General features: G+C 35.3%; 2 protein-coding genes across 2 annotated transcripts; one reads left to right on the top strand and one right to left on the bottom strand.

Moving 5' to 3' along the window:
• Nucleotides 1-2,861: 2,861 nt before the first annotated feature.
• Nucleotides 2,862-15,678, top strand: LOC142541184 (uncharacterized). The gene is given in 23 exon segments (XM_075647833.1): nucleotides 2,862-2,986; nucleotides 3,104-3,198; nucleotides 3,293-3,405; nucleotides 3,516-3,591; nucleotides 3,699-3,743; nucleotides 3,745-3,842; nucleotides 4,140-4,226; nucleotides 5,073-5,156; nucleotides 5,621-5,828; nucleotides 6,037-6,093; nucleotides 6,095-6,123; nucleotides 6,380-6,611; nucleotides 6,749-6,872; nucleotides 9,552-9,688; nucleotides 9,877-9,985; nucleotides 11,100-11,142; nucleotides 11,772-11,943; nucleotides 12,142-12,212; nucleotides 12,318-12,411; nucleotides 14,266-14,475; nucleotides 14,568-14,774; nucleotides 14,875-15,276; nucleotides 15,361-15,678. Coding segments are annotated over 22 exon segments (2,799 nt in total). The 5' UTR covers nucleotides 2,862-2,986; nucleotides 3,104-3,123; the 3' UTR covers nucleotides 15,487-15,678.
• A 1,327-nt stretch (nucleotides 15,679-17,005) lies between these two features.
• Nucleotides 17,006-19,098, bottom strand: LOC142538777 (uncharacterized). The gene is made up of 3 exons (XM_075644077.1): nucleotides 18,382-19,098; nucleotides 17,287-17,388; nucleotides 17,006-17,047 (listed from the first exon to the last, which is right to left on the bottom strand). Exons 1-3 carry the CDS (start codon nucleotides 19,096-19,098, stop codon nucleotides 17,006-17,008), a joined length of 861 nt encoding a protein of 286 aa, XP_075500192.1.
• Between the last annotated feature and the right edge of the window lie 243 nt (nucleotides 19,099-19,341).

Genomic DNA, 19,341 nt, shown 5'->3' with positions numbered 1-19,341 from the left:
GATTTGGGTGTTGTTTGCATAGAAGTTTCGATCCATCCATGCACAGGGAAGATTTTCGGTTTTTGTTCATACACATGCATTCTTTATTGTGACTCACGGTTGTTGCTCCTGTTTGTGCAAGGGGACTGTCATGTGGTGCGTTGAGATCTGTGAACACCGAGAAGAAGAGAAATGGTAGGCTGGAAACGAGATCACACGGCGTTGAGGAAGAGTGGTTCACATTTTTGAGGTTTTGGGGTTCGTAGAGGGTAGATCGATGAAGTGGTGGAGGACCAGCGTTGCAGGAGCCATACCAAGCCATGGACCAGACCCTGAGGGGTCTGAACCACGGCCTGGAAAGGCTCGGCCAGTGCTGGGATGAGCCACGAAGCCGATCGAGCACGGGGTAGGAGAGTTAGCCGCGGTACGAGTCTTTTGATGAGTCTCGGTTCTTAGCAGCCAGCGGTGTGCTTGGGGCTTGTGGTGTGGTTCTGGTAGGTCCATTAGGGTCTGATCTTGGTCCCTAGTAGATTGGTTCGTGGCTGGCATGAGCTGGTGCGAGCCTAGGAGCGCTAGGATGCGATTAATGTCATTTCGGGTTTGGGAAAAGGAAGTTGCATTTTTCCAGCAACTTTCCAGCAACTGTAGGGGACTGGTTTTATGGGTTTAGGGGCCTGAATTTGTTGGGTTTTAGGACTTTTAAGTGTTAGTAAGATATGACAAAAAGTTAGGAAAAATTCGGTTAAGTTTTGAATCGATTCAGGTTAAAATCGGGACTCCGGTCTAAGTTTTAAAATAATTCGGTTAAGTTATGAAATGAGCTTGAGTTTACGTCTAGGGATGCTTTTAAATATGTTTTGGGACATTTTTAAGAGTTTGATAAGTTTCGGATCAAAATAATGAGTTTTGGATTTATCCGGGATTTAATCGCCGCACGAAACGTTAATTAAAGGATTAATTGAAACGCCTAGATTTAAGCTTAATAAAATTATGGAAAATTATATTTAAGCTCAAATAATTATTAGAAGTCTAAGTTTTTAATTTGGGAATTTTATGCTAAGGTTTGGTTTAATTCGGGATTAAAACGCATTAATATGTTATAGTTAAAGATTAATTTAAAAGTCATCGATTTAAGCCAAATAAAAATATGGGATAATTCATGTAGGCTTTAGACATGCTAGAGTCAATGGAATTAAGAAAATGTCAAAACGTGGAATTTTATGTCTAGGGGCAAAATGGTAATTTTTGGGTTTCCAGGGGCAAAATGATCATTTTGCACCTGGGGTGAGATGTTGGTCCTGGCAGCGCCCTGAGCACAAATTTATGATATTTTAAATGTTTATGCATCATGTTTAAAAGTTTTACGCAATTATGATAAATACGGTGCATGCTTGATTTAAAAGAAAAATTACGTATATGCATGCTTTTATTAAGTGATGAATATGATGACACGTTTTGAAGGAAGTGATTTAGTTGTGACTAACACGATGACACGATGATATGATTGGAGATATCGTGAGGAAAAGGCCCCCAGAGGGAGCCCGTTTACGGGAGAAGGACCCCAGAGGAAACCCGACGATCGTATTTCCATTGACATGATATGATAGGTCCGGGCTCAGTGGGCGGGTAATGCCGTCGCTGATGACCCTCGCCGCCGGGTACCGCGGTTACACGTAGATGGATCCATCGACTGACATGATGACATGATGATACGAAAGTCACAGCTAATGAACGAAATTCAAATTAAGATTTTAACACGTATATGTTGATACGATGATACATGCTATGATTATTATCATGTTTTGAAAGGATACGACATGTTTACGTATATGATGACATGAGATGACATGATTTAATACGATATGATTTTACACGACACGTATACGTATATTATAACATGAGATGACATGTTTTGACACGTATATGATGATATGAGATGACATGATTTGACACGACATGATTTTATACGACATGTTTATGTTCATGTTTTAAAGTTCATGAAAGGTATGCTGGCATTATGATTTTACACAACACGTTTACGTTATGCTTTTAAGTTCATGAAAGATATGTTGAGTATGATATTTTTCACTGTTGTGTGCTATGTATATGTACTTGTTATTCCTGGTACAGGCGTGTTGAGTCTTTAGACTCACTAGGCGTGTGTGATGCAGGTGAGCTAAATGGTGAGGAGACTGGAGGTGCCAAACTCTGAGTAGGCAGACTTGGTGGGGTGACACGACCCGAGGACCACATGTTTTCCGCATTACGATTTATGAGATTGAGAGGAGATGAATATTTTCATACGTTGATGATTTTAAGAATTTTATACGTTTATGTTCACGTATGATTTTGGATGATGGTAGTTATTTTAAACTATATTAATTTTATTGTCAATTAAAAAGATTATTTTAAATGTTATTTTTAAATGCGAGTTTTATAAAAAAAATATATATTTCCTCGATTTTTCGCATACGTTACAAATTTTTCAATCAATCAAATAATATAAATTATTTAAGAGATAATAACCAAATTAGTCTTTTAAGTTTGTCAAATTTATGTTTTGGTATTGTAAATATTAAATTTTAAGTTTCGACATCACATCAATATCACGTTTAAAAAAAACCAAAACATAACATAACTTATATAACCAAAAATAAAAATTGAATATTAACAGAATCAAAACACAAAATAGATAAACGTACGAAATCATTTTGACTATTTTTTCATTACTTAATACTTAACGTAGTTATAAATATTTTTATATTCCATAAAATAATATATATATATATATATATATACCGACACAATTTTATTCATATTCCGATTAAAAATTTTATTTTTAACAAAATCTTAATTATTTTTAAAACAAGTGTCGGTACTGTATTGAAAATGGGGAGAGAAAAAATAAAAATGATAAATTTGACATGACCTTTTCAGTCATTTTACCAAGCCGACAAATGGGCGGGTGGGCTCGACTTGTCCCGCCTCACCTCGTTGAGCGGGCCGGGTTTGCTTGCTCTTGGACAACCATGACCATACTAACTGCAGGCTGCAGCCTTTTCCTGTGATTCAGGCTGCCCAGCATGTAATGGCGGGAAAAAACTAACACCTTTTATTTGTGTAGGCTTTTACCGCTGCTTTCACATGATGCAATATCCAGGCCTAGGTTTTCAGCGACTCTTCGTCTCTTCATCATCAACAATGGAGTCTACTCTCAAGGTACGTCGTCTTTAATTTTTTTCCCATGCTCACTTATTCGACTGATTTTCTAGCGCACATTGTTGGACGCTTCTTTTTCCTCGTCTGGGTGCAGAAATATTTTGGGTTTTCAAAATTCCGACTGTACCAGAAGGAAATCGTGGAACAAATTCTCGAAGGAAGAGATTGCTTAGTGGTTATGGCCACTGGAAGTGGCAAATCACTGTGGTAAAATTTCCTAATCAACCCAAAATCCTTTACTGATTTACACTTATCTGTTTTACTAACCCAGATGAGTAGTCTCCTAAATACCCTTTTTGTTAAATGATATAATAAAGTTATCAGGTGCCACCGTTGGTTGCAAAAAAGACTTCTGTTGTGATAAGTCCTCTTATATCTTTAATGCAGGACCAGGTTTGTGTTTAGCTTTATTTTTTCTAGTTCTTTTTATGATATCTGTATTTGTGAAATGAAATACTTATGTTTAAGTCTGGCGTATATGTTGTGAACTTATGGTGAAGGTAATGGCGTTGAAGCAAAGGGGTATACGTGCTGAGTATATTTCCATGTGTTCAAACTAATCCTAATGTGCTTAGAAATGCCGAGAGTGGTCAATATGATGTTCTGTACCTGACACCGGAGAAGGCCTGTGGGCTCACAAATAGGTACACTTTTGTAATGATACAACTTGCTTGTGAAATTTTTTAGGCGTTCTGTTTTTCTGAGATGCTCAATGGACCTGAGTGGTGCATCATTGAAGCTGATGATTGACCATCTTGCACTCTGTTGTCTTGTGATGTAAGTTAGTTTAGTCAAGTAACAGAGTTTTGTAAATGGTAAATATCCTGGGTTTTTTCCCTGTCTGTTCCCCAGTATTTTAGAAATGGATAAGTTTTTTTTTTGTGTTTGAATTTGGGCCTTTTTGGCCTGCATTTCTCCTGATTACACACAACCTGCTGCAGTTTCTGGTCAAGATTACTGGATTCAGGAATCTGTCTATTGGCTGTTGATGAAGCACATTGCATATCAGAGTGGGGCCATAGTTTCAGGTTTGTTTATTGTCGGGAAAAATACATCATACTTGTTGAGTTGTTAGAGCTTCTATATTTTTGGGCTTATTTATTGTTTCATGTAGTAAAAAAGCAGGAATGTTAAGAAATGTAACAAGCCATCTAAGACCGAAGCTTGATACTTAAGCAGGGGGATTGAATTTGTGAAATTGGCTCATTGTGCATCTTACCTTCTGTTACTTCTCTTGCATTTTGATCAGTAGTTCAAAAATTGAATAAGCATGGAAAGCCAAGGAAACTCTTTGATAGCCGGTTATTTTAAAAAACATGCCCTTTATTTGGAAGGATCTTTCGCTTCTGACACTAGATTTAAATTTTTGAATATTGAACCGTTAAGATAGGTTTTTTTTACCTAACTGCTTTCATTCTAACGTTGGTTCCCACCAGGAAGAAAAGATAAATCAAGGAGACAGCAAAGCAAAAGATTTGTTTTCCCTTAATTTGGTCTTGCTTCAGGAACTTTAGTTTTTTCTGCGAACCTCATATGTAGAAAACCTATGATTGATTCTATGCAGTGAAAGATTTAGTGCAACACATGTCGTCTCATGAAAGCTCAGTGACAAACATTTAGGCAATACTCTTTAGGGTGAATTGTCAAATGATGCTTCAATCCTGTAAATAATTTATTTTTTCTTTTTCTTTTGCAAGCAATTTTTGTTAGTGAAATGTAAGATGAGAAGTCGAATAACTTTTTTGCGTTGTCTTCACATGTTTGCAAGCATGTTTGTGTTAATTGTTTGTAATTCTATAATGTTTAAAATTACAATCGGTTATCCTTTTTCTTTGAGCTTTTTATCATTTTTTAATGGTTTGTAAATTTGACAGGGTGGAATACAAGCAATTAGATGTGTTGCGTGATGTTCTTTTAAATGTTCCAGTTGTTGGATTAACAGCTACAGCTACTGGAAAGTAAGTATTAATTTCTCATACTTAACGTCTACCGTTAGCCAATGTTCAGCTTTGTTAGTCAGTTCTTCAATATAACTGGGATGGTGTGAAGTCTAATATTTATTTGATTATGACTTTCCTGTCTTCCAGGAAGCCTTAACTCATTTCAAGGCAATAATGCATTTTATGTCAGCTCCAATCCCGTGGTTTAACAATTTTATTTAACATTTAACGAAGAGGGATTAGTTTGTTTTGGATTAAAACTTGTCATGGTTTGAAAATGAAGGATGCCTAGAACCTAGTTTAGCACAGTAAATAATGCAGCTTTTCATTCTGGTAATTTTCAGACATTTGCGTTACATTAAATGTTTAGATCTGAGAGTTTTCAATCAAAATGAAATGTTTTAAATAGTCTTTATGACTGAGATTTTGTGGTGTGATATTCAATTTTCTAGAAGCTCTTAAATAACTTATTTTATTTTCAGGGTCCGTGATGACATCATGCTTTCATTGAAGATGCATGATCCTCATATAACCATTGGATCGTTTGACCGCCCAAATCTCTTCTACAGTGTCAAATCTATTGACCACTGTAGTACTTTTTTGGATGATCTTGTGAAGAAAATCTCTTCTTATATAGACAATGCAAGTTCGACAATAATTTACTGCACGACTGTCAAAGATGCCATACAGGTTATTTCACTTTCTCCTAATTTTATAAACTCTTGTACTAGATTACGTGTGGAAATATTTATATGGGTATTCTCTTAGACAAATATTATGTCAAATTGCAACAAATATGACAGAAATTACAACTTTTTTTTTATGAGGAATTGCTAAGTCCTATGTATTTTTTATTTGATTTCCTGACACTAATTATATCCATCACCGGTTTCTGTAGATTTTTGAGTCTCTTGATGCGGCGGGAATTGCTGCTGGATTATACCATGGACAAATAGTCTAAGAAAGCACGTGAGGATTCCCACAGGTTTATTTCCTTATAGATTCTTTCAAGTGTAATGCCATATTCTCCCTCAAATTGGCAATACTAACAGTCCTTGGGTGATTATACATTTGTCTATTTTGCGATGTTAAAGAGTTTAAAGAATGTAGTTTGTGTCTATCAGATGTAATTTTTTTAAGTACTATTATTGGCCTGGTTCCTTTAATGTTATAATTTACAAAACTGTGTCATTAAAAAAAAAATTGAACTTTAGATTTGAAACTGTTTTTCTGACCTGCAGATCATTCATTAGAGATGAATTTTATGTCATGGTTGCCACAATAGCTTTTGGTATGGGTATCGACAAGCCTGATATAAGATATGTAATTCATTATGGCTGCCCAAAGAGTTTGGAATCATACTATCAGGAAAGTGGACGATGTGGCAGAGATGGTATTCCTTCAACCTGCATGCTGTATTATATGAGAAGTGACTTCTCAAAAGCTGATTTTTATTGTGCTGAAGCACGCACAGTATGCCTCTCTTCTTAACAGTCTTGCAAATTGATAATATTGTTTAACAATTCTTGACACTTTTTGCCGTTCGAATCACTACTCGCACATGTTACTCTGTTTCTGATGAGTTTTCTGGTGCATGTATGGTCTACAAGGCTGACCAAAGAAGAGCGATATTGGAGTCATATATGGCTGCACAACGCTATTGTTTGCTGACAACTTGCAGAAGAAACTTTTTGTTGGAATACTTTGGCGAGAAAAACTCTCCCGTTGACTGTGGTACAATCACAGTTTGTTTTTTCTTTCCTTACATGTATTTGCTCTATTGAATCTGCTTATTTAGAAATTATTGGGTTAAAGTGTTCAGATTCTCATTAGTGGTTACACGTAAATTCAATGGTTCAAATTTCAACAATTCTCTGAATCCTCGATAAATGGCAAATTCACTTTTGACTAGGTGCATGCAATTTTTTGTTCTTAATTGTTCATATATGTGGCTTCTTTTTAACCTCGGGACTGAAACCATTATATTTTCTCTCTCTAAAAAACCCTGAAAATGCTCTCTTCCTTCGTTCCTGACCTGGGGTTAAGAACATGTTGTCAGATACAATATCAGAATCTCAGAATGCTTTTGTTGAGGGAAGAGACATACTTGATTGTTGTTTTATTGCGAATGAACTATTGGAAGAGGGAAGGAGGAATAAGAAGCCATGGTGGGTTTCGAAGGTTGACTTCGAAAAAGCATACGACAATGTAGACTGAGATTTTTTGGATTTTGTATTGAGGAAGAAGGGGTTTGGAGAGAGATGGAGAAGGTGGATCAAAGGATTTGTATCGAATGTATCATTTTCTATTATGATTAATGAGAGGTCAAGGGGCAAATTTAATACACAAAAAGGGCTCAGACAGGATGATCCTTTGTCTCTTTTTTTGTTTAACTTGGTAGTGAATGTGTTGGGGAGGTTGATTGATAAAGCTAAGAACAAGGATTAAATCAAAGGTATCGTGGTTGGTAGAGACAAGATAGAGATATCTCATATTAAGTTTGCGGATGATACACTTTTCTTTGTTAAGGAAGATGATCATTTTAGATTTTTTGTGGAAGTTGTGAGGTCGTTTTGCAACATGTCTGGGTTAAAAATCAATTGGGAAAAGAATGCTTTGTTGGGCATCCAATGTGAAGAAGTTGAACATTTAGCTCAGCAAATTAGATGTGGTAAGGAGAAGTGGCCGATTAAGTATTTGGGAGTGCCATTAGGAGGAAATCCATTGTCAGTCTCGTTTTGGGAACCCATTCTGACTAAGATGTCGAAAAAGTTGGCAAGTTGGAAGAGAGCATTTCTGTCAAGAGGGGAAGGTTAACGTTGATTGCATTAGTTTTAAACGCATTGCCGATTTATTACATGTCTCTTTTTAGAGTACCGAAAGGAAATCGGATGTGATGGATAAAATTTCAAGGAATTTCCTTTGGGATGGAGCTGATGGTGATGCACATAGTCATTTGGTTACCTGGGAACATGTGTGCAAACCTAAAGATAAGCGGGGATTGGGTACTGGGAGTATTGTTCTGAGAAACAAGGCTATGTTGGGGAAATGGTGGTGGAGGTTTTATGTGGAAGATCAGACGTGGAAGAAGATCATAGTGAGTAAATACAGGTTACAAGAGAATGGTTGGGATGCGGGTTTAGTGAGAAATGTGACATTCAGATGCCGATGGAAGTTTATTTCCTGATCTTACTCTACTTTTCAACAACTAGTGAGGATAAAGGTTAGAGGAGGTACTAATGCTAGGTTTTGGGAAGACATATGGTGGGGGGATTATTCTTTTAGGGATCTGTACCCATCTTTATTTCAACTTTCCGCGGTTAATATATGCCTATATTCTATTTGCTCGCTTTGACAATTCGTCATCTTCCCAGTCATGGACTTGCATTTTCGAAGGGTTTCGAGGGATGGAGAGTTATTAGAGAATGATTAGATATGATAAGTTTGATTGAAGGGGTAGATGATATCCGAGTGGGGATCCTTCTGGTCTTTTCTGAGATAGTGGCTTTCCCACTTTTTCGTATTTCTATGTTATTTGGAAGGTTCTAGTTCCAACAAAGATCCAGATATTCTCGTGGACAGCGATTCTGGGTAAGTTGCCAACCTCGGAAATGATGCAAAAGAAGTGGCCCTCATTTGCTATGTGCCCAAATCGGTGTGTGTTGTGTTGGAATGAGAGGGAAACACGGGACCATATGCTTATTCATTGTGCATTCACGAACGGCTTGTGGGCTAGGGCTTTCAAAGAATTGGATTTGGTTTGGGTGGTGCCGAAGTCAACGAAAGATTTATTCGTTATGGATCTTGGACGCCTACTTGGCAATAAGGGAAGAATTTTTTGGCAAGTGGTGGTTCACGGCATATGTTGGTCGGTGTGGTTAGAGAGAATCGAATAATTTTTGAAAATACAGAAGACAATAGTGTCGAGTGCATGGATAAAATCAAGGTCAAAATTGCTACGTGGATTGGTGCTCGTGAAGAATTTCATAATGTTTCAATCGCACACTTATTGAGAGATTGGGCTTTGTGTACCATCGATAGGGCAACGATCTTATGTAGTTTTTGTTGATGGTGGATCACTAGTCCACTTGTCATAATTAACATCTTTTAAGTTATTAATAAAAAATCGTTTCTTATAAAAAAACCATTATGAAACGTTGTTTGACATTTGTGATGATAGATCTCTCATTTCTTTTTATTTTTAAACATTTAAAGTTACAGAATTTCATCATTTACAAACCCAAATTTCTTGTGCTTATATAAACTCTTGTAAAAATTTCAAGTGTTTGATGTTTCGATATCAGAAGTCCGTCAGCGACTAATTGTGTTATCATATGAAATCATATCGTATTAGGGGCATGAATTTAATCAGAAAAACGTGACACTGATAGGATCCTGGTTTGATGTATGCAGGGACTTGTGATAATTGCACTAGCTCAAAGAAAGAATGTGACATGTCTAGGGAGGCATTTCTTCTGGTGGGCTGCATTCAGTCGTGCAGGGGCCACTGGGGTCTCAATTTACCTGTGGATGTTCTTCGTGGGTCTCGAGTAAGATGACTGTTGAAAATTTTATGTTTGATTGCAGCAATACAGTGTATATTCTAACTAGGAAGTATTTGATTTCACCAATGGCTTGGATGTGCCTGAAAGAGTGTTTGAAAGTTTCTTCAGTCAATTCTGTAGTGTGGTGCTCAGAAATTCCTAGTCGTGATGCTAGGCTTCATTTGTGATTGCAGTCCAGGAGAATTCTTGATGCCAAGTATGACAAGCTTCCATTTCATGGCCTTGGCAAAGAATTGCCAACTAATTGGTGGAAGGCACTAGCTTATCAGTTAATTTCACGTGGTATGTAAGAGCCGCCTTGTTTGAAAATTATGTGTTTGTCACTTTTTACGCACCTTTTCCTTGTTTTTAGGTGTAAAATAGAACACATATCCTATGGTTGCTTTCCTGGGCATGCCATAAAAAATCAGATGTAAATTTCAACCATATCCTAAAGGATACTCGCTGAATTCTAATTAGCTTTGGCCTGCTAAGCTTCAAGCTTACGATTGTGGGAAAAAAGATCTTGTCAGACTTTTTACTAGATACCAGCCGCTTACATTGTTATAACAATTCATCATGACAAATTTCATTCAGAAAAAACTGTCCTTTGTGTTTTTACAGTGTTCTAAAAGCGCGAAAAAGCATCAATTAAACATGAAAAAACTGTCGACTCTTTGGTTGACCATATTGATCGTGAAAAAAGCTTGAAAAGTGCAATTTTTTAAAATAAAATTTTAACTTGATTTTTTTTATAAATTTTAAAATTTGTATTTTTTTTAAAAAAAAATTTGGTAATAATATAACATTTGTAAACAAAAAAAACCGCTAAATGCATTGAAATAGATTTTGTCTCTGACCCTTCTTATCTTTGCCACTAAAGGATGATACATGATCCAACATCGATCAACAAAAGTTTTACTCCACATAATTTGTGATTTCGAGATTCATGTGATTGATAACTTGAAAGTTTATGCATTTATTCTTAAAAAATTTACTTTTGTGCATTATTTAATCTATTATTTACTTGATATAATTAAAATTATAATAAAAATTTAAAACATTTTTCACGCTTCTCATGCTAAGCTCGCTTAAGCTCATAAACTTGAAGCTTGATTGTAACGCTTCGTCACACTTCACACTTTTTAGAACCTTGGTTTTTACTCACTGACTTGCTCTATCCAATATTTGTTTTCACCTTTTAGAGAAAAATTTGGTAAAGTATCTAATGCTACTTTAATAAAAAGTTGTTCACACTAGCCTTTCACTGTGTATGTTTGTAACATTGGGAGGCACTGGTGGAAAGAAGCTTTTCGATTTTTATTTCACTTGGTTATTATGTCAGGATTATCTGACAATGGACCACTTGTTCCATTTTACTTCCTTTACATGATAAGCAGCAATGCATTGAATGCAGATTATTTGATCGAGACCTTCAGAGACGTGTACAAAACTGTAAGGTCGAGTTCTTTTCCCTCATTCATGTAGACCCAATTTCTCTTCAATAGTTTCTAAATGGAATTGATTTTCTCCAAATAAGTAGAGCCATCTGGTCTCATGCCATTTTATCTGGCAATAAATACTTGTCTTCAATGTAATGTGGTTAAATTTTATGTCCAACTATTGTGGATTGAATGTCATAAATAGTCAGTTCTAGAAGGAATATTTTTAATATAAAAATCATGAAAGTATGCTCTTAGGATTCGACTGCCCCATCTCGCATTAGTTTTCATGTGTATACTATGTGAGAGCAAATTAATTCTTGTTATATTGCTTCTTAGTTGATAACAAACCTTAATGAAAAGGGGTAAACAAAATTGAATATTATATGTGCTGTTTGTTCTAGAATCCCTTGAGATTGAGGGAAATAATTTATTGTGTGTAACTAATGGATATGATCGTGTATCTTGTAGTTACAAGTGTTAAATTCAGGAAGTATCCTTCGGTTGTTTGATAAGTAGAATGAGCAAAGTGAATATTGGTTTTCATAGTGAAGAGTCATGTTTCTATGCCTCCAATGATATGAAACAATGTAACCAGTCTCAAATGCAAACAGTGATTGAATAATAATTTATAATTTATGCACCAGAGTTGGACCAAAGGGAATGCATTTTTTGAACTCCTGCACCCCTGATTATCAACCCCCATTGTTGCTGACGTTGACTCCAGAGATGATGGGTGATGAGGAAAACAAAATTGCAGTTAGTGATGCTGGAGTTATCGATTTTTGCACTGAACTTGATTTAGATAAATTTTCCCAGGTGTGTACTCTCAATTATACATCTTTTTTTAAATTGACACTGCTGAATTATACATCTTTTTGTTATCAATTATATTATTGTTGCTTGCTACCATTTAGCATGAACCCCATGCTTCTGCACTATGTGTTGTTTTGTTATGCAACCAAAATATGCATGGTTTGACCGGTTATCTATAATATCTTTAACCTCCTGCTTCAGGTAGAAGATCTGCTATATAGAAGGCTGGTGGAAGAGAGACTGAAGTATGCAAGAGACACTGGAACTGCTCCGTGAGTGTTTTTATTTTTTATCATCACTCTTTGCAGCGATGAAAGTCATTTAGATGAATGAAAGGTTTTCTACGTCCTGTATGTTGATATTTTGTAGCCTTTCAGATATGCATTATGTGGTGATCAAACATTAAGAAGAATAGCAGCGACAAGGCCTTCCACGAGAGCTAGGCTAGCAAATATAGATGGTGTAAATCAGGTATACACTGTGATGGACATTTTAATCTTAAAAATCTTGTTTAGGTTGATAAAATTTTGCATGTTTGGTAAATTACTCATTTTCTTTCAAAAGCTGTGTGTAATAGTTTTATTGTGGTTTGTACATTAAAATTGTATTTATGTTTCTCTTTGATAGCACGTTTCTGAGTTATGTTACCTATCATGCCTTTACTCATGCAGTGCTCTTGACAGATACCCGACTCTCACCAGGGAATGAGCTATTTACATGTAGATTAAACGTTTCCTTTCTCCTTTTAATTTTTTTTAATAAAAATGTGCAATTTGAAATATCTAATCGTGTTGATAGTATCGTAGTATAGAGATTACAGTAATATGTACAACACTTCAACATTTTTTTCCCACTGGCTTCCCAAATGGAAATTGCAAGCGTGGTGTGGATGCATACTTGCTGGGACGGAGCATCCACGGGGCGCATGCACTCAATTTTTTTTGTTTATAGGTTTAGTGGGGGGTGAAGGGGCTAGGTTGAAACAACCTTCCCCTTCAAGTTTTTTCTAAAGTTTTAGATGTATGACATTTTTATATATAAATAAATAAACTAGTAAAAAATAAAAATATGATGTTATTCATTTCCCTTAATGCTTCTTAAATCCCAAATTTTAAATTGGAGTGGAAAATTTTTAAATCTCAAATTCTGAGTTGAAATTGAAAAATTCCCAAATTTCAAAACGTAAATCACTTCTTATCTTTCCCAATTGACTATCTTACTCAACATAACATTCTTGCTACAAGTTTAATTGTCAAAAATACTAGATGTTATTAATATTTTGTGAATTGCTACTGGCAATCTTCTTCAAGGAATTTCCATCTTATTACTGTCTTATATTACTGTAAACATTCAATTTCAGTTTATGGGTATAAATTTGTAAAATTTATATATGTTGCGATATAGGAATGATTTAACAAATGTTTTATTGTTTGTTTGTTTTCCTTGCAATCATAGGTACTTAGGTTCAATTTTGTTAGTCCATTTGTATTTAATTGAAATAGTCATAGCATATGGTTCAGTTTTATAGGTAACACAATATACATTTTTTTTATATAATGTATACTTATATTGCCTTATTATTGAGGGTTATTGTATGAGTCGTTTTGCTTTATAATAGTTTCGGGCTCATGAATTAATTCAAATAGTTTGCTAACTGGATTGTAGTATTTGATTTGGTATGAGTACATTGTTATCATAAATTTTATTTTTTCTTAGTTATTTTGTTTTCATTTTGTAGAATGCATGACTGATCTACTAAATTTGCATGGTTTTGTTTGATTATTTCGCTGTTTTAGTTTTAAATGGCCTGTATTTCATATGGGCTCGTCATTAGTGACAAGGCAATTGAGTTTTATTTAAGAAAACGGTGTTATGGACATACAATTAGTTTTTTGGAATTCATTGATGAAGATAGTACTATTACCTTGAGAGTTTATATTAAAATACTATTCAAATGCCTACTCCTATATGTTATGCCCACTTGATTATATCTTTAACTTGTAAATAAAAGCAACACTTTCATAAACTTAACTTTTTTGTGGCGTCAACCTGCCTAACTTGGTTATATCACATCTCTAGTTTCTTATTTCTCTTCTAACTAATTTTCAGTCATTTGTGTGGCCTGGCAATGCAAACATAAATCCCGCCGACATTTGTTTCATCTCTTCATGCTACTTCTCATTCATGAATAGCTTTTAAAATTACTGATGATGTGGTGCTTATCACCCATAGAAGCCTCATCTCTAGATATAATAAACATGGTAATTGCTTCAGTATTTCTTTCTTCGATGGTTATCTAATCTGGAAGTTTTGATTATGGTGCAGCACTTTTTGACAACACACGGCGATATTTTACTGCAAACTATTCGATCTCTATCAAAAGAATTGAGCCTCTCTTTAGATGGGGAGCCACATGCAGAACCACTTGTGTCAAGAAAGGTTCCGATTAAACCCAACAATAAACGACTAACGACCCCTGTGAGGTTTCAATCTTGGAATATGTGGCAAGATGGTTTTACGCTCAAAAAAATTGCTGTATGTTTTGAGATACATGGTATTTCTTACATTTGAATTGTAACCTATTTGGTAATTAATTTTGGACTTAAGTTTTAATTTCTACTGTGTAGAATCACCCAGATAGAGCAGCTCCAATAAAAGAACAAACTGTCTTAGAGCATATTTTTGAAGTGGCAAGAGAGGGATGTGCTATTGATTGGCACAGGTTGTGCGAGGAGATTGAACTTACACATCAGATATTTAAAAACATTCAGGATGCTGTATCAAAAGTAGGCAGTGAAAAGTTAAAGCCTATAAAAGAAGAATTACCAGAAGAGGTAATAAATGGAACATTATGGATATAAAATCAAATTGCAGTATCTTTATGCATCCCGGATATTGTGCTGATGACCATATATTGTTGGGTAAACGTATTAGGTGACTTACCCCCAGATTAAAGCTGTCTTGATTATGCAAGAGCTTGGAGTATCAATGGGTACTATTTCATCTGTCCATCAACACAATGGCACAGCAGACGATTCCTCTAATGGGATGTCAAAACATTCTTATGGGTCCGACCATTCTTGCCAAATGGAAGGGGTTCAGCCTAATCTTGAATCACTCATTCCTAATGTGAACGATGGTTGTTCAGTTGAAAAATCTCAACAAATCACCCCTGATCTTCTGGGTGAGGATTCAGATATAAATGAAGCCGCAGCTGCTCATGTTGACGATTTAAACCGTGCTAGGAAACGCCAAAAACTTGATGCACCTCGGGAAGAACAGAACATTGCCACAGAGAGTTCTATTCTAATCTGGATTGATAATTTTGGGGATGGAGTAAGTGTTTGTTGACCTCTCTCTCTGAACTTAACTACTTTTTGCCTTTTGATAAAAAAACCATGTGTTTCTAAATATGCTCAGGTTTTGCTTTCTGATATCCTGGGACATTTCAATGGATCAAAAGAAGACTCGATAATCAATCTTCTGCAGCATCTGGAGGGTGAATTTCTGATATTTAAGAAGAACAATGTTTATAAAGTTATGTAAATAAACTGGTCAGTAGTTCTTTATTGTGTGGAGACACCACACCTTGCTAAATGGGGACTCTTCTACTTTTCTTCATTTCTCCCTTACTTTTGGTGCCCCATGTCTTTTGTGTTAGAACTACTGCACAAGCTTTATTAAAACGTTCTATTTAATGTATAAAGGAAAAAAAAACGTCTTGTGCAGTTTGCACTCTCCATTGTTGCTGCTGTCGGGTTGACACATTGCTCACGAATTTAAAATTATAATCTCAAGAATTTAGCAAAAACTCAAAATCATCAGCTGAAATCTTAAAGATAACTAGAGTACGTAAGAACAGGCGTTTCTTGTTTAACTTTTCGGCCAAAAGTGTTTGCACTTCTTGCATTTTGATAATCTAAAAATAGAGTTGATTGAGCGAATGATATTTTTTAGCGTGTAGCTTCTCTTGTTTTATTGGCACGATCATATGATAATTAATTATTTTTTCCCAGTGGTGGGGGGTGAAGGGGCTAGGTTGAAACCACCTTCCCCTTCAAGTTTTTTCTAAAGTTTTAGATGTATGACATTTTTATATATAAATAAATAAACTAGTAAAAATAAAAATATGATGTTATTCATTACCCTTAATTCATCTTAAATCCCAAATTTTCAATTGGAGTGGAAAATTTTTAAATCTCAAATTCTGATTTGAAATTGAAAAATTCTCAAATTTCAAACCTTAAATCTCTTCTTATCTTACTCAACTTAACATTCTTGCTACAAGTTTAGTTGTCAAAGATACTAGATGTTATTGATATTTTGTGTATTGCTACTGGCAATCTTCTTCATCGAATTTCCATCTTATTACTGTCTTATATTACTGTTAACATTCAATTTTAGTTTATGCGTATAAATTTGTAAAATTTATATATGTTGCGATATATGAATGATTTAACAAATATTTTATTGTTTGTCTGTTTTCCTTGCAGGTAGCGACGAATTAAAACCGTCTCTAATTAGCCACGGTTAAATTAAAACCGTCGCCAATTAGCGACGGTTACATTAAAACGTCACAATTTAGATCGGCGACGGTTGTATTTACCCGTCACTATTATCTCCCAATGAAGGTTTTCTAAACGCGAAACCATTTCTATTTCATGTGTTAAAGCAGGTACTATTTTTAAAAAATTCCTTTTGTTTATGTGAAACAAAAAAATAAGATGTGTTTCCTAAAAATAATTTTTTTTAAAAAAAGTTACTTTCCAATTATTAAAATCGAAAAACAAGTTTTCCTCATTTTCTGACACACTTAAAACGAGAGGCAAATCGACAATAAATTATAGGAAAAACCTCCAGAAAAACGAACTAAAAGTTTGCTCCACTCGCTAATTTTATCACGGAAAATCAACTAATATTAATTATATCACGACACCGTCCTCTTGATCTAAGCTACCCTTTTTTTAAATCCACTAGTACTAATTATATGCATTTTTGATAAAAATTAGGGTTAATTATGTATACCAACACTATGAAATCTTTAGATTACCAAAAAAACCAGTGACTATTGACTTCCCGTGTTTTCAACTCTTGAGAACACGTATCCCTGAAAACACATAGGACAAGGATGTGTACTCTTAAGATTTGAAAACATTGGGATATGCGTGTTTAAAGATGTGCGTGTTCAAGATTTGAAAACATGAGGAGTTAATAAATCATTTGTTTTCTTGAGAGGTTTTTAGGAATATTTAGATTTCACTGTATAGAAAAACATTTTGGATTACACTAATAGAACCAAATATGTGAGATTTTGAAGTTTGAATTCTAATCAAACCTGATCAGTACCTCCAGTGAATCACGTTGAGCAACCACTTGGTCCAAAAACCAGACATAAATTGAGCGATCAACCGGTGACCAGTAGTGAGCTATTTTTCCAGCATCATTTTCCTACAATTTCACGAACACCTTTAAGCATTTGAGAACTTGCACGAAAAATACAGAAATTACAAGTTTAAGCATCTACTCATGAAATTCAAAACACTAGATCATTAAACATATCTATTTGTAATTACATCAGCAAACAAAAAATTCAATTACTGCGAGAATTTCATGAATCAGATTTGTAAGCGTACCCGAAACCCGAAACCAATGTGGGTTATTGTTAATCACCCAACCACTTGTGTCACGTAATGTGGACGCTCAAATGCTTGAACGCCCACGTTACTTCTTATTTTATTTTTTTTAATTAAAGGCTGGCGCGTGCTTTTGTGTGCACGCACCAGAACGAGAGTGAAAGGAGCCCACCCTATTAATTACATATATTATATATTATATATATATGTATATTATTTAATTTAGTAATTTATTTAAATAATTAAAATAAAGATGATTTATTTTTAAAAATACTAAAATAGTAACAGTTAGTTTTATTAAAAAAATTAGAAAATTATTTTAACGGCTACTTAATAAAAAAAATTATGAGTTTATAAAAACATATTATGATTTATATAAAATAATAATAATTTAAATTTTGTAAATAATTTGAAATTGAATTTATTTAATATAAAATAAGAATAAGATGAATGAGTGGACTACGGGTGTCACGCCCCGAAACCGAGACGTGCCATCGACGTCGTTTAACAATTTAAAATCGTATAACAACATGCGACGTATTACATCAAATAACCAAAAGCTAGTCTATTACATAAATCAATAATCGTCTTTACAATGCGATTACAACGAAATGCGTAAGCGTAGAACACGATAATACAACTAAAAGATAGAATGACAATAAAATGTCATGCCCGAGACGTGCCATCGGTACGGTGCTTTTGAGATTGGTGTAGCATTGGGTACTAAATTAATCTCAAATTCCACTTCGCGGTCGGGGATTGTGCCAGGGAGTTCTTCAGGAAAGATATTCGGAAACTCTTGTACTACCGGAATATCTTCTAGTGCAAGTATGATTTCTTCCTTTACCTCGCTTAACATAGCTAGGTAAACCTCTTCTCCGCTTTTCATGGCTTTCCAAGTCTGGGAAGCAGATAGTAAGGATTCTTGTTTCTTGACTTTGCCATAGTAAACGATTTCTTCTTGGTTTGGAGCCCTTAGTTTGACGTTCTTCAAGCGGCAATCTACAATTGAGCGATTCTTTGATAGCCAATTCATTCCTAGAATGGCGTCGAACTCCACCATGTTTAGTTGAATCAATTCAGCTTGAAATAGGTGCTCATTGATACAGATCTTACAATCTCTGTGCACCCTATGTGTTTCTATTGTCTTACTAGTAGGAGTTGCTACCCTAAAGGGTTCGACAAGTATCTCAGGTATAAACCTTAATTTCTTAGTGAACCTCTTGGATATAAACGAATGAGTGGCACCACAATCAAACAATACATAAGCTGGCATTTCATTGATTAGAATGGTACCTGCCACGACATCGTTTGAGTCATCTGCCTCTTTCTGAGTAATTGCAAACACACGAGCGTTAGGCTTATTTTCCTTTGGCTTGCTGGGGGTAGTATCAGTATTTGACCATGCCCCTTTCTTAGGCTCGGGACAATCAGCAATTTGATGTCCCAATTTTCCACAATTGAAACATGCACCAGTCTTCCTTTGGCATTCCCCGGAATGACGGTTATTGCAGATGGGGCACATCTTGGCCTCTTGGTAGGTTGGACTGGATGAAGTGCCTTTGAATGACCCACTGGACTGATTTGGTCTTTTGAATGGCTGTTTCCCTTGAAAAGATTGTCCAGAAGGAGGTCACTTATTCTTGTTCTCATCCTCTCGGCGCTTGATGTCTGTCTCGGCTCTTATTGTTGCGCCCATTAGATCAGCAAAGCTCGTTGGTTGGTAAACTGCTAAAGTTGACTGGATACGGCTTTTCAGACCACGCCT

Source organism: Primulina tabacum, chromosome 3, assembly GCF_025594145.1.
Source record: "Primulina tabacum isolate GXHZ01 chromosome 3, ASM2559414v2, whole genome shotgun sequence".
Classification (NCBI taxonomy): domain Eukaryota; kingdom Viridiplantae; phylum Streptophyta; class Magnoliopsida; order Lamiales; family Gesneriaceae; genus Primulina; species Primulina tabacum.
This window is presented reverse-complemented; position numbering and strand designations above follow the sequence as displayed.

Bases quoted from the DNA above. Each gene is read 5' to 3' on its own strand.
- LOC142538777 (XM_075644077.1), bottom strand. From the start codon at position 19,098: ATGTGCCCCATCTGCAATAACCGTCATTCCGGGGAATGCCAAAGGAAG. The intron at 17,389-18,381 runs GTAGTACAAGAG...GTGAAATTGTAG, and splicing joins TTGCACTAGAAGATATTCCG to GAAAATGATGCTGGAAAAAT. The intron at 17,048-17,286 runs GTACTGATCAGG...ATGTGTTTTCAG, and splicing joins CTCAACGTGATTCACTGGAG to GGATACGTGTTCTCAAGAGT.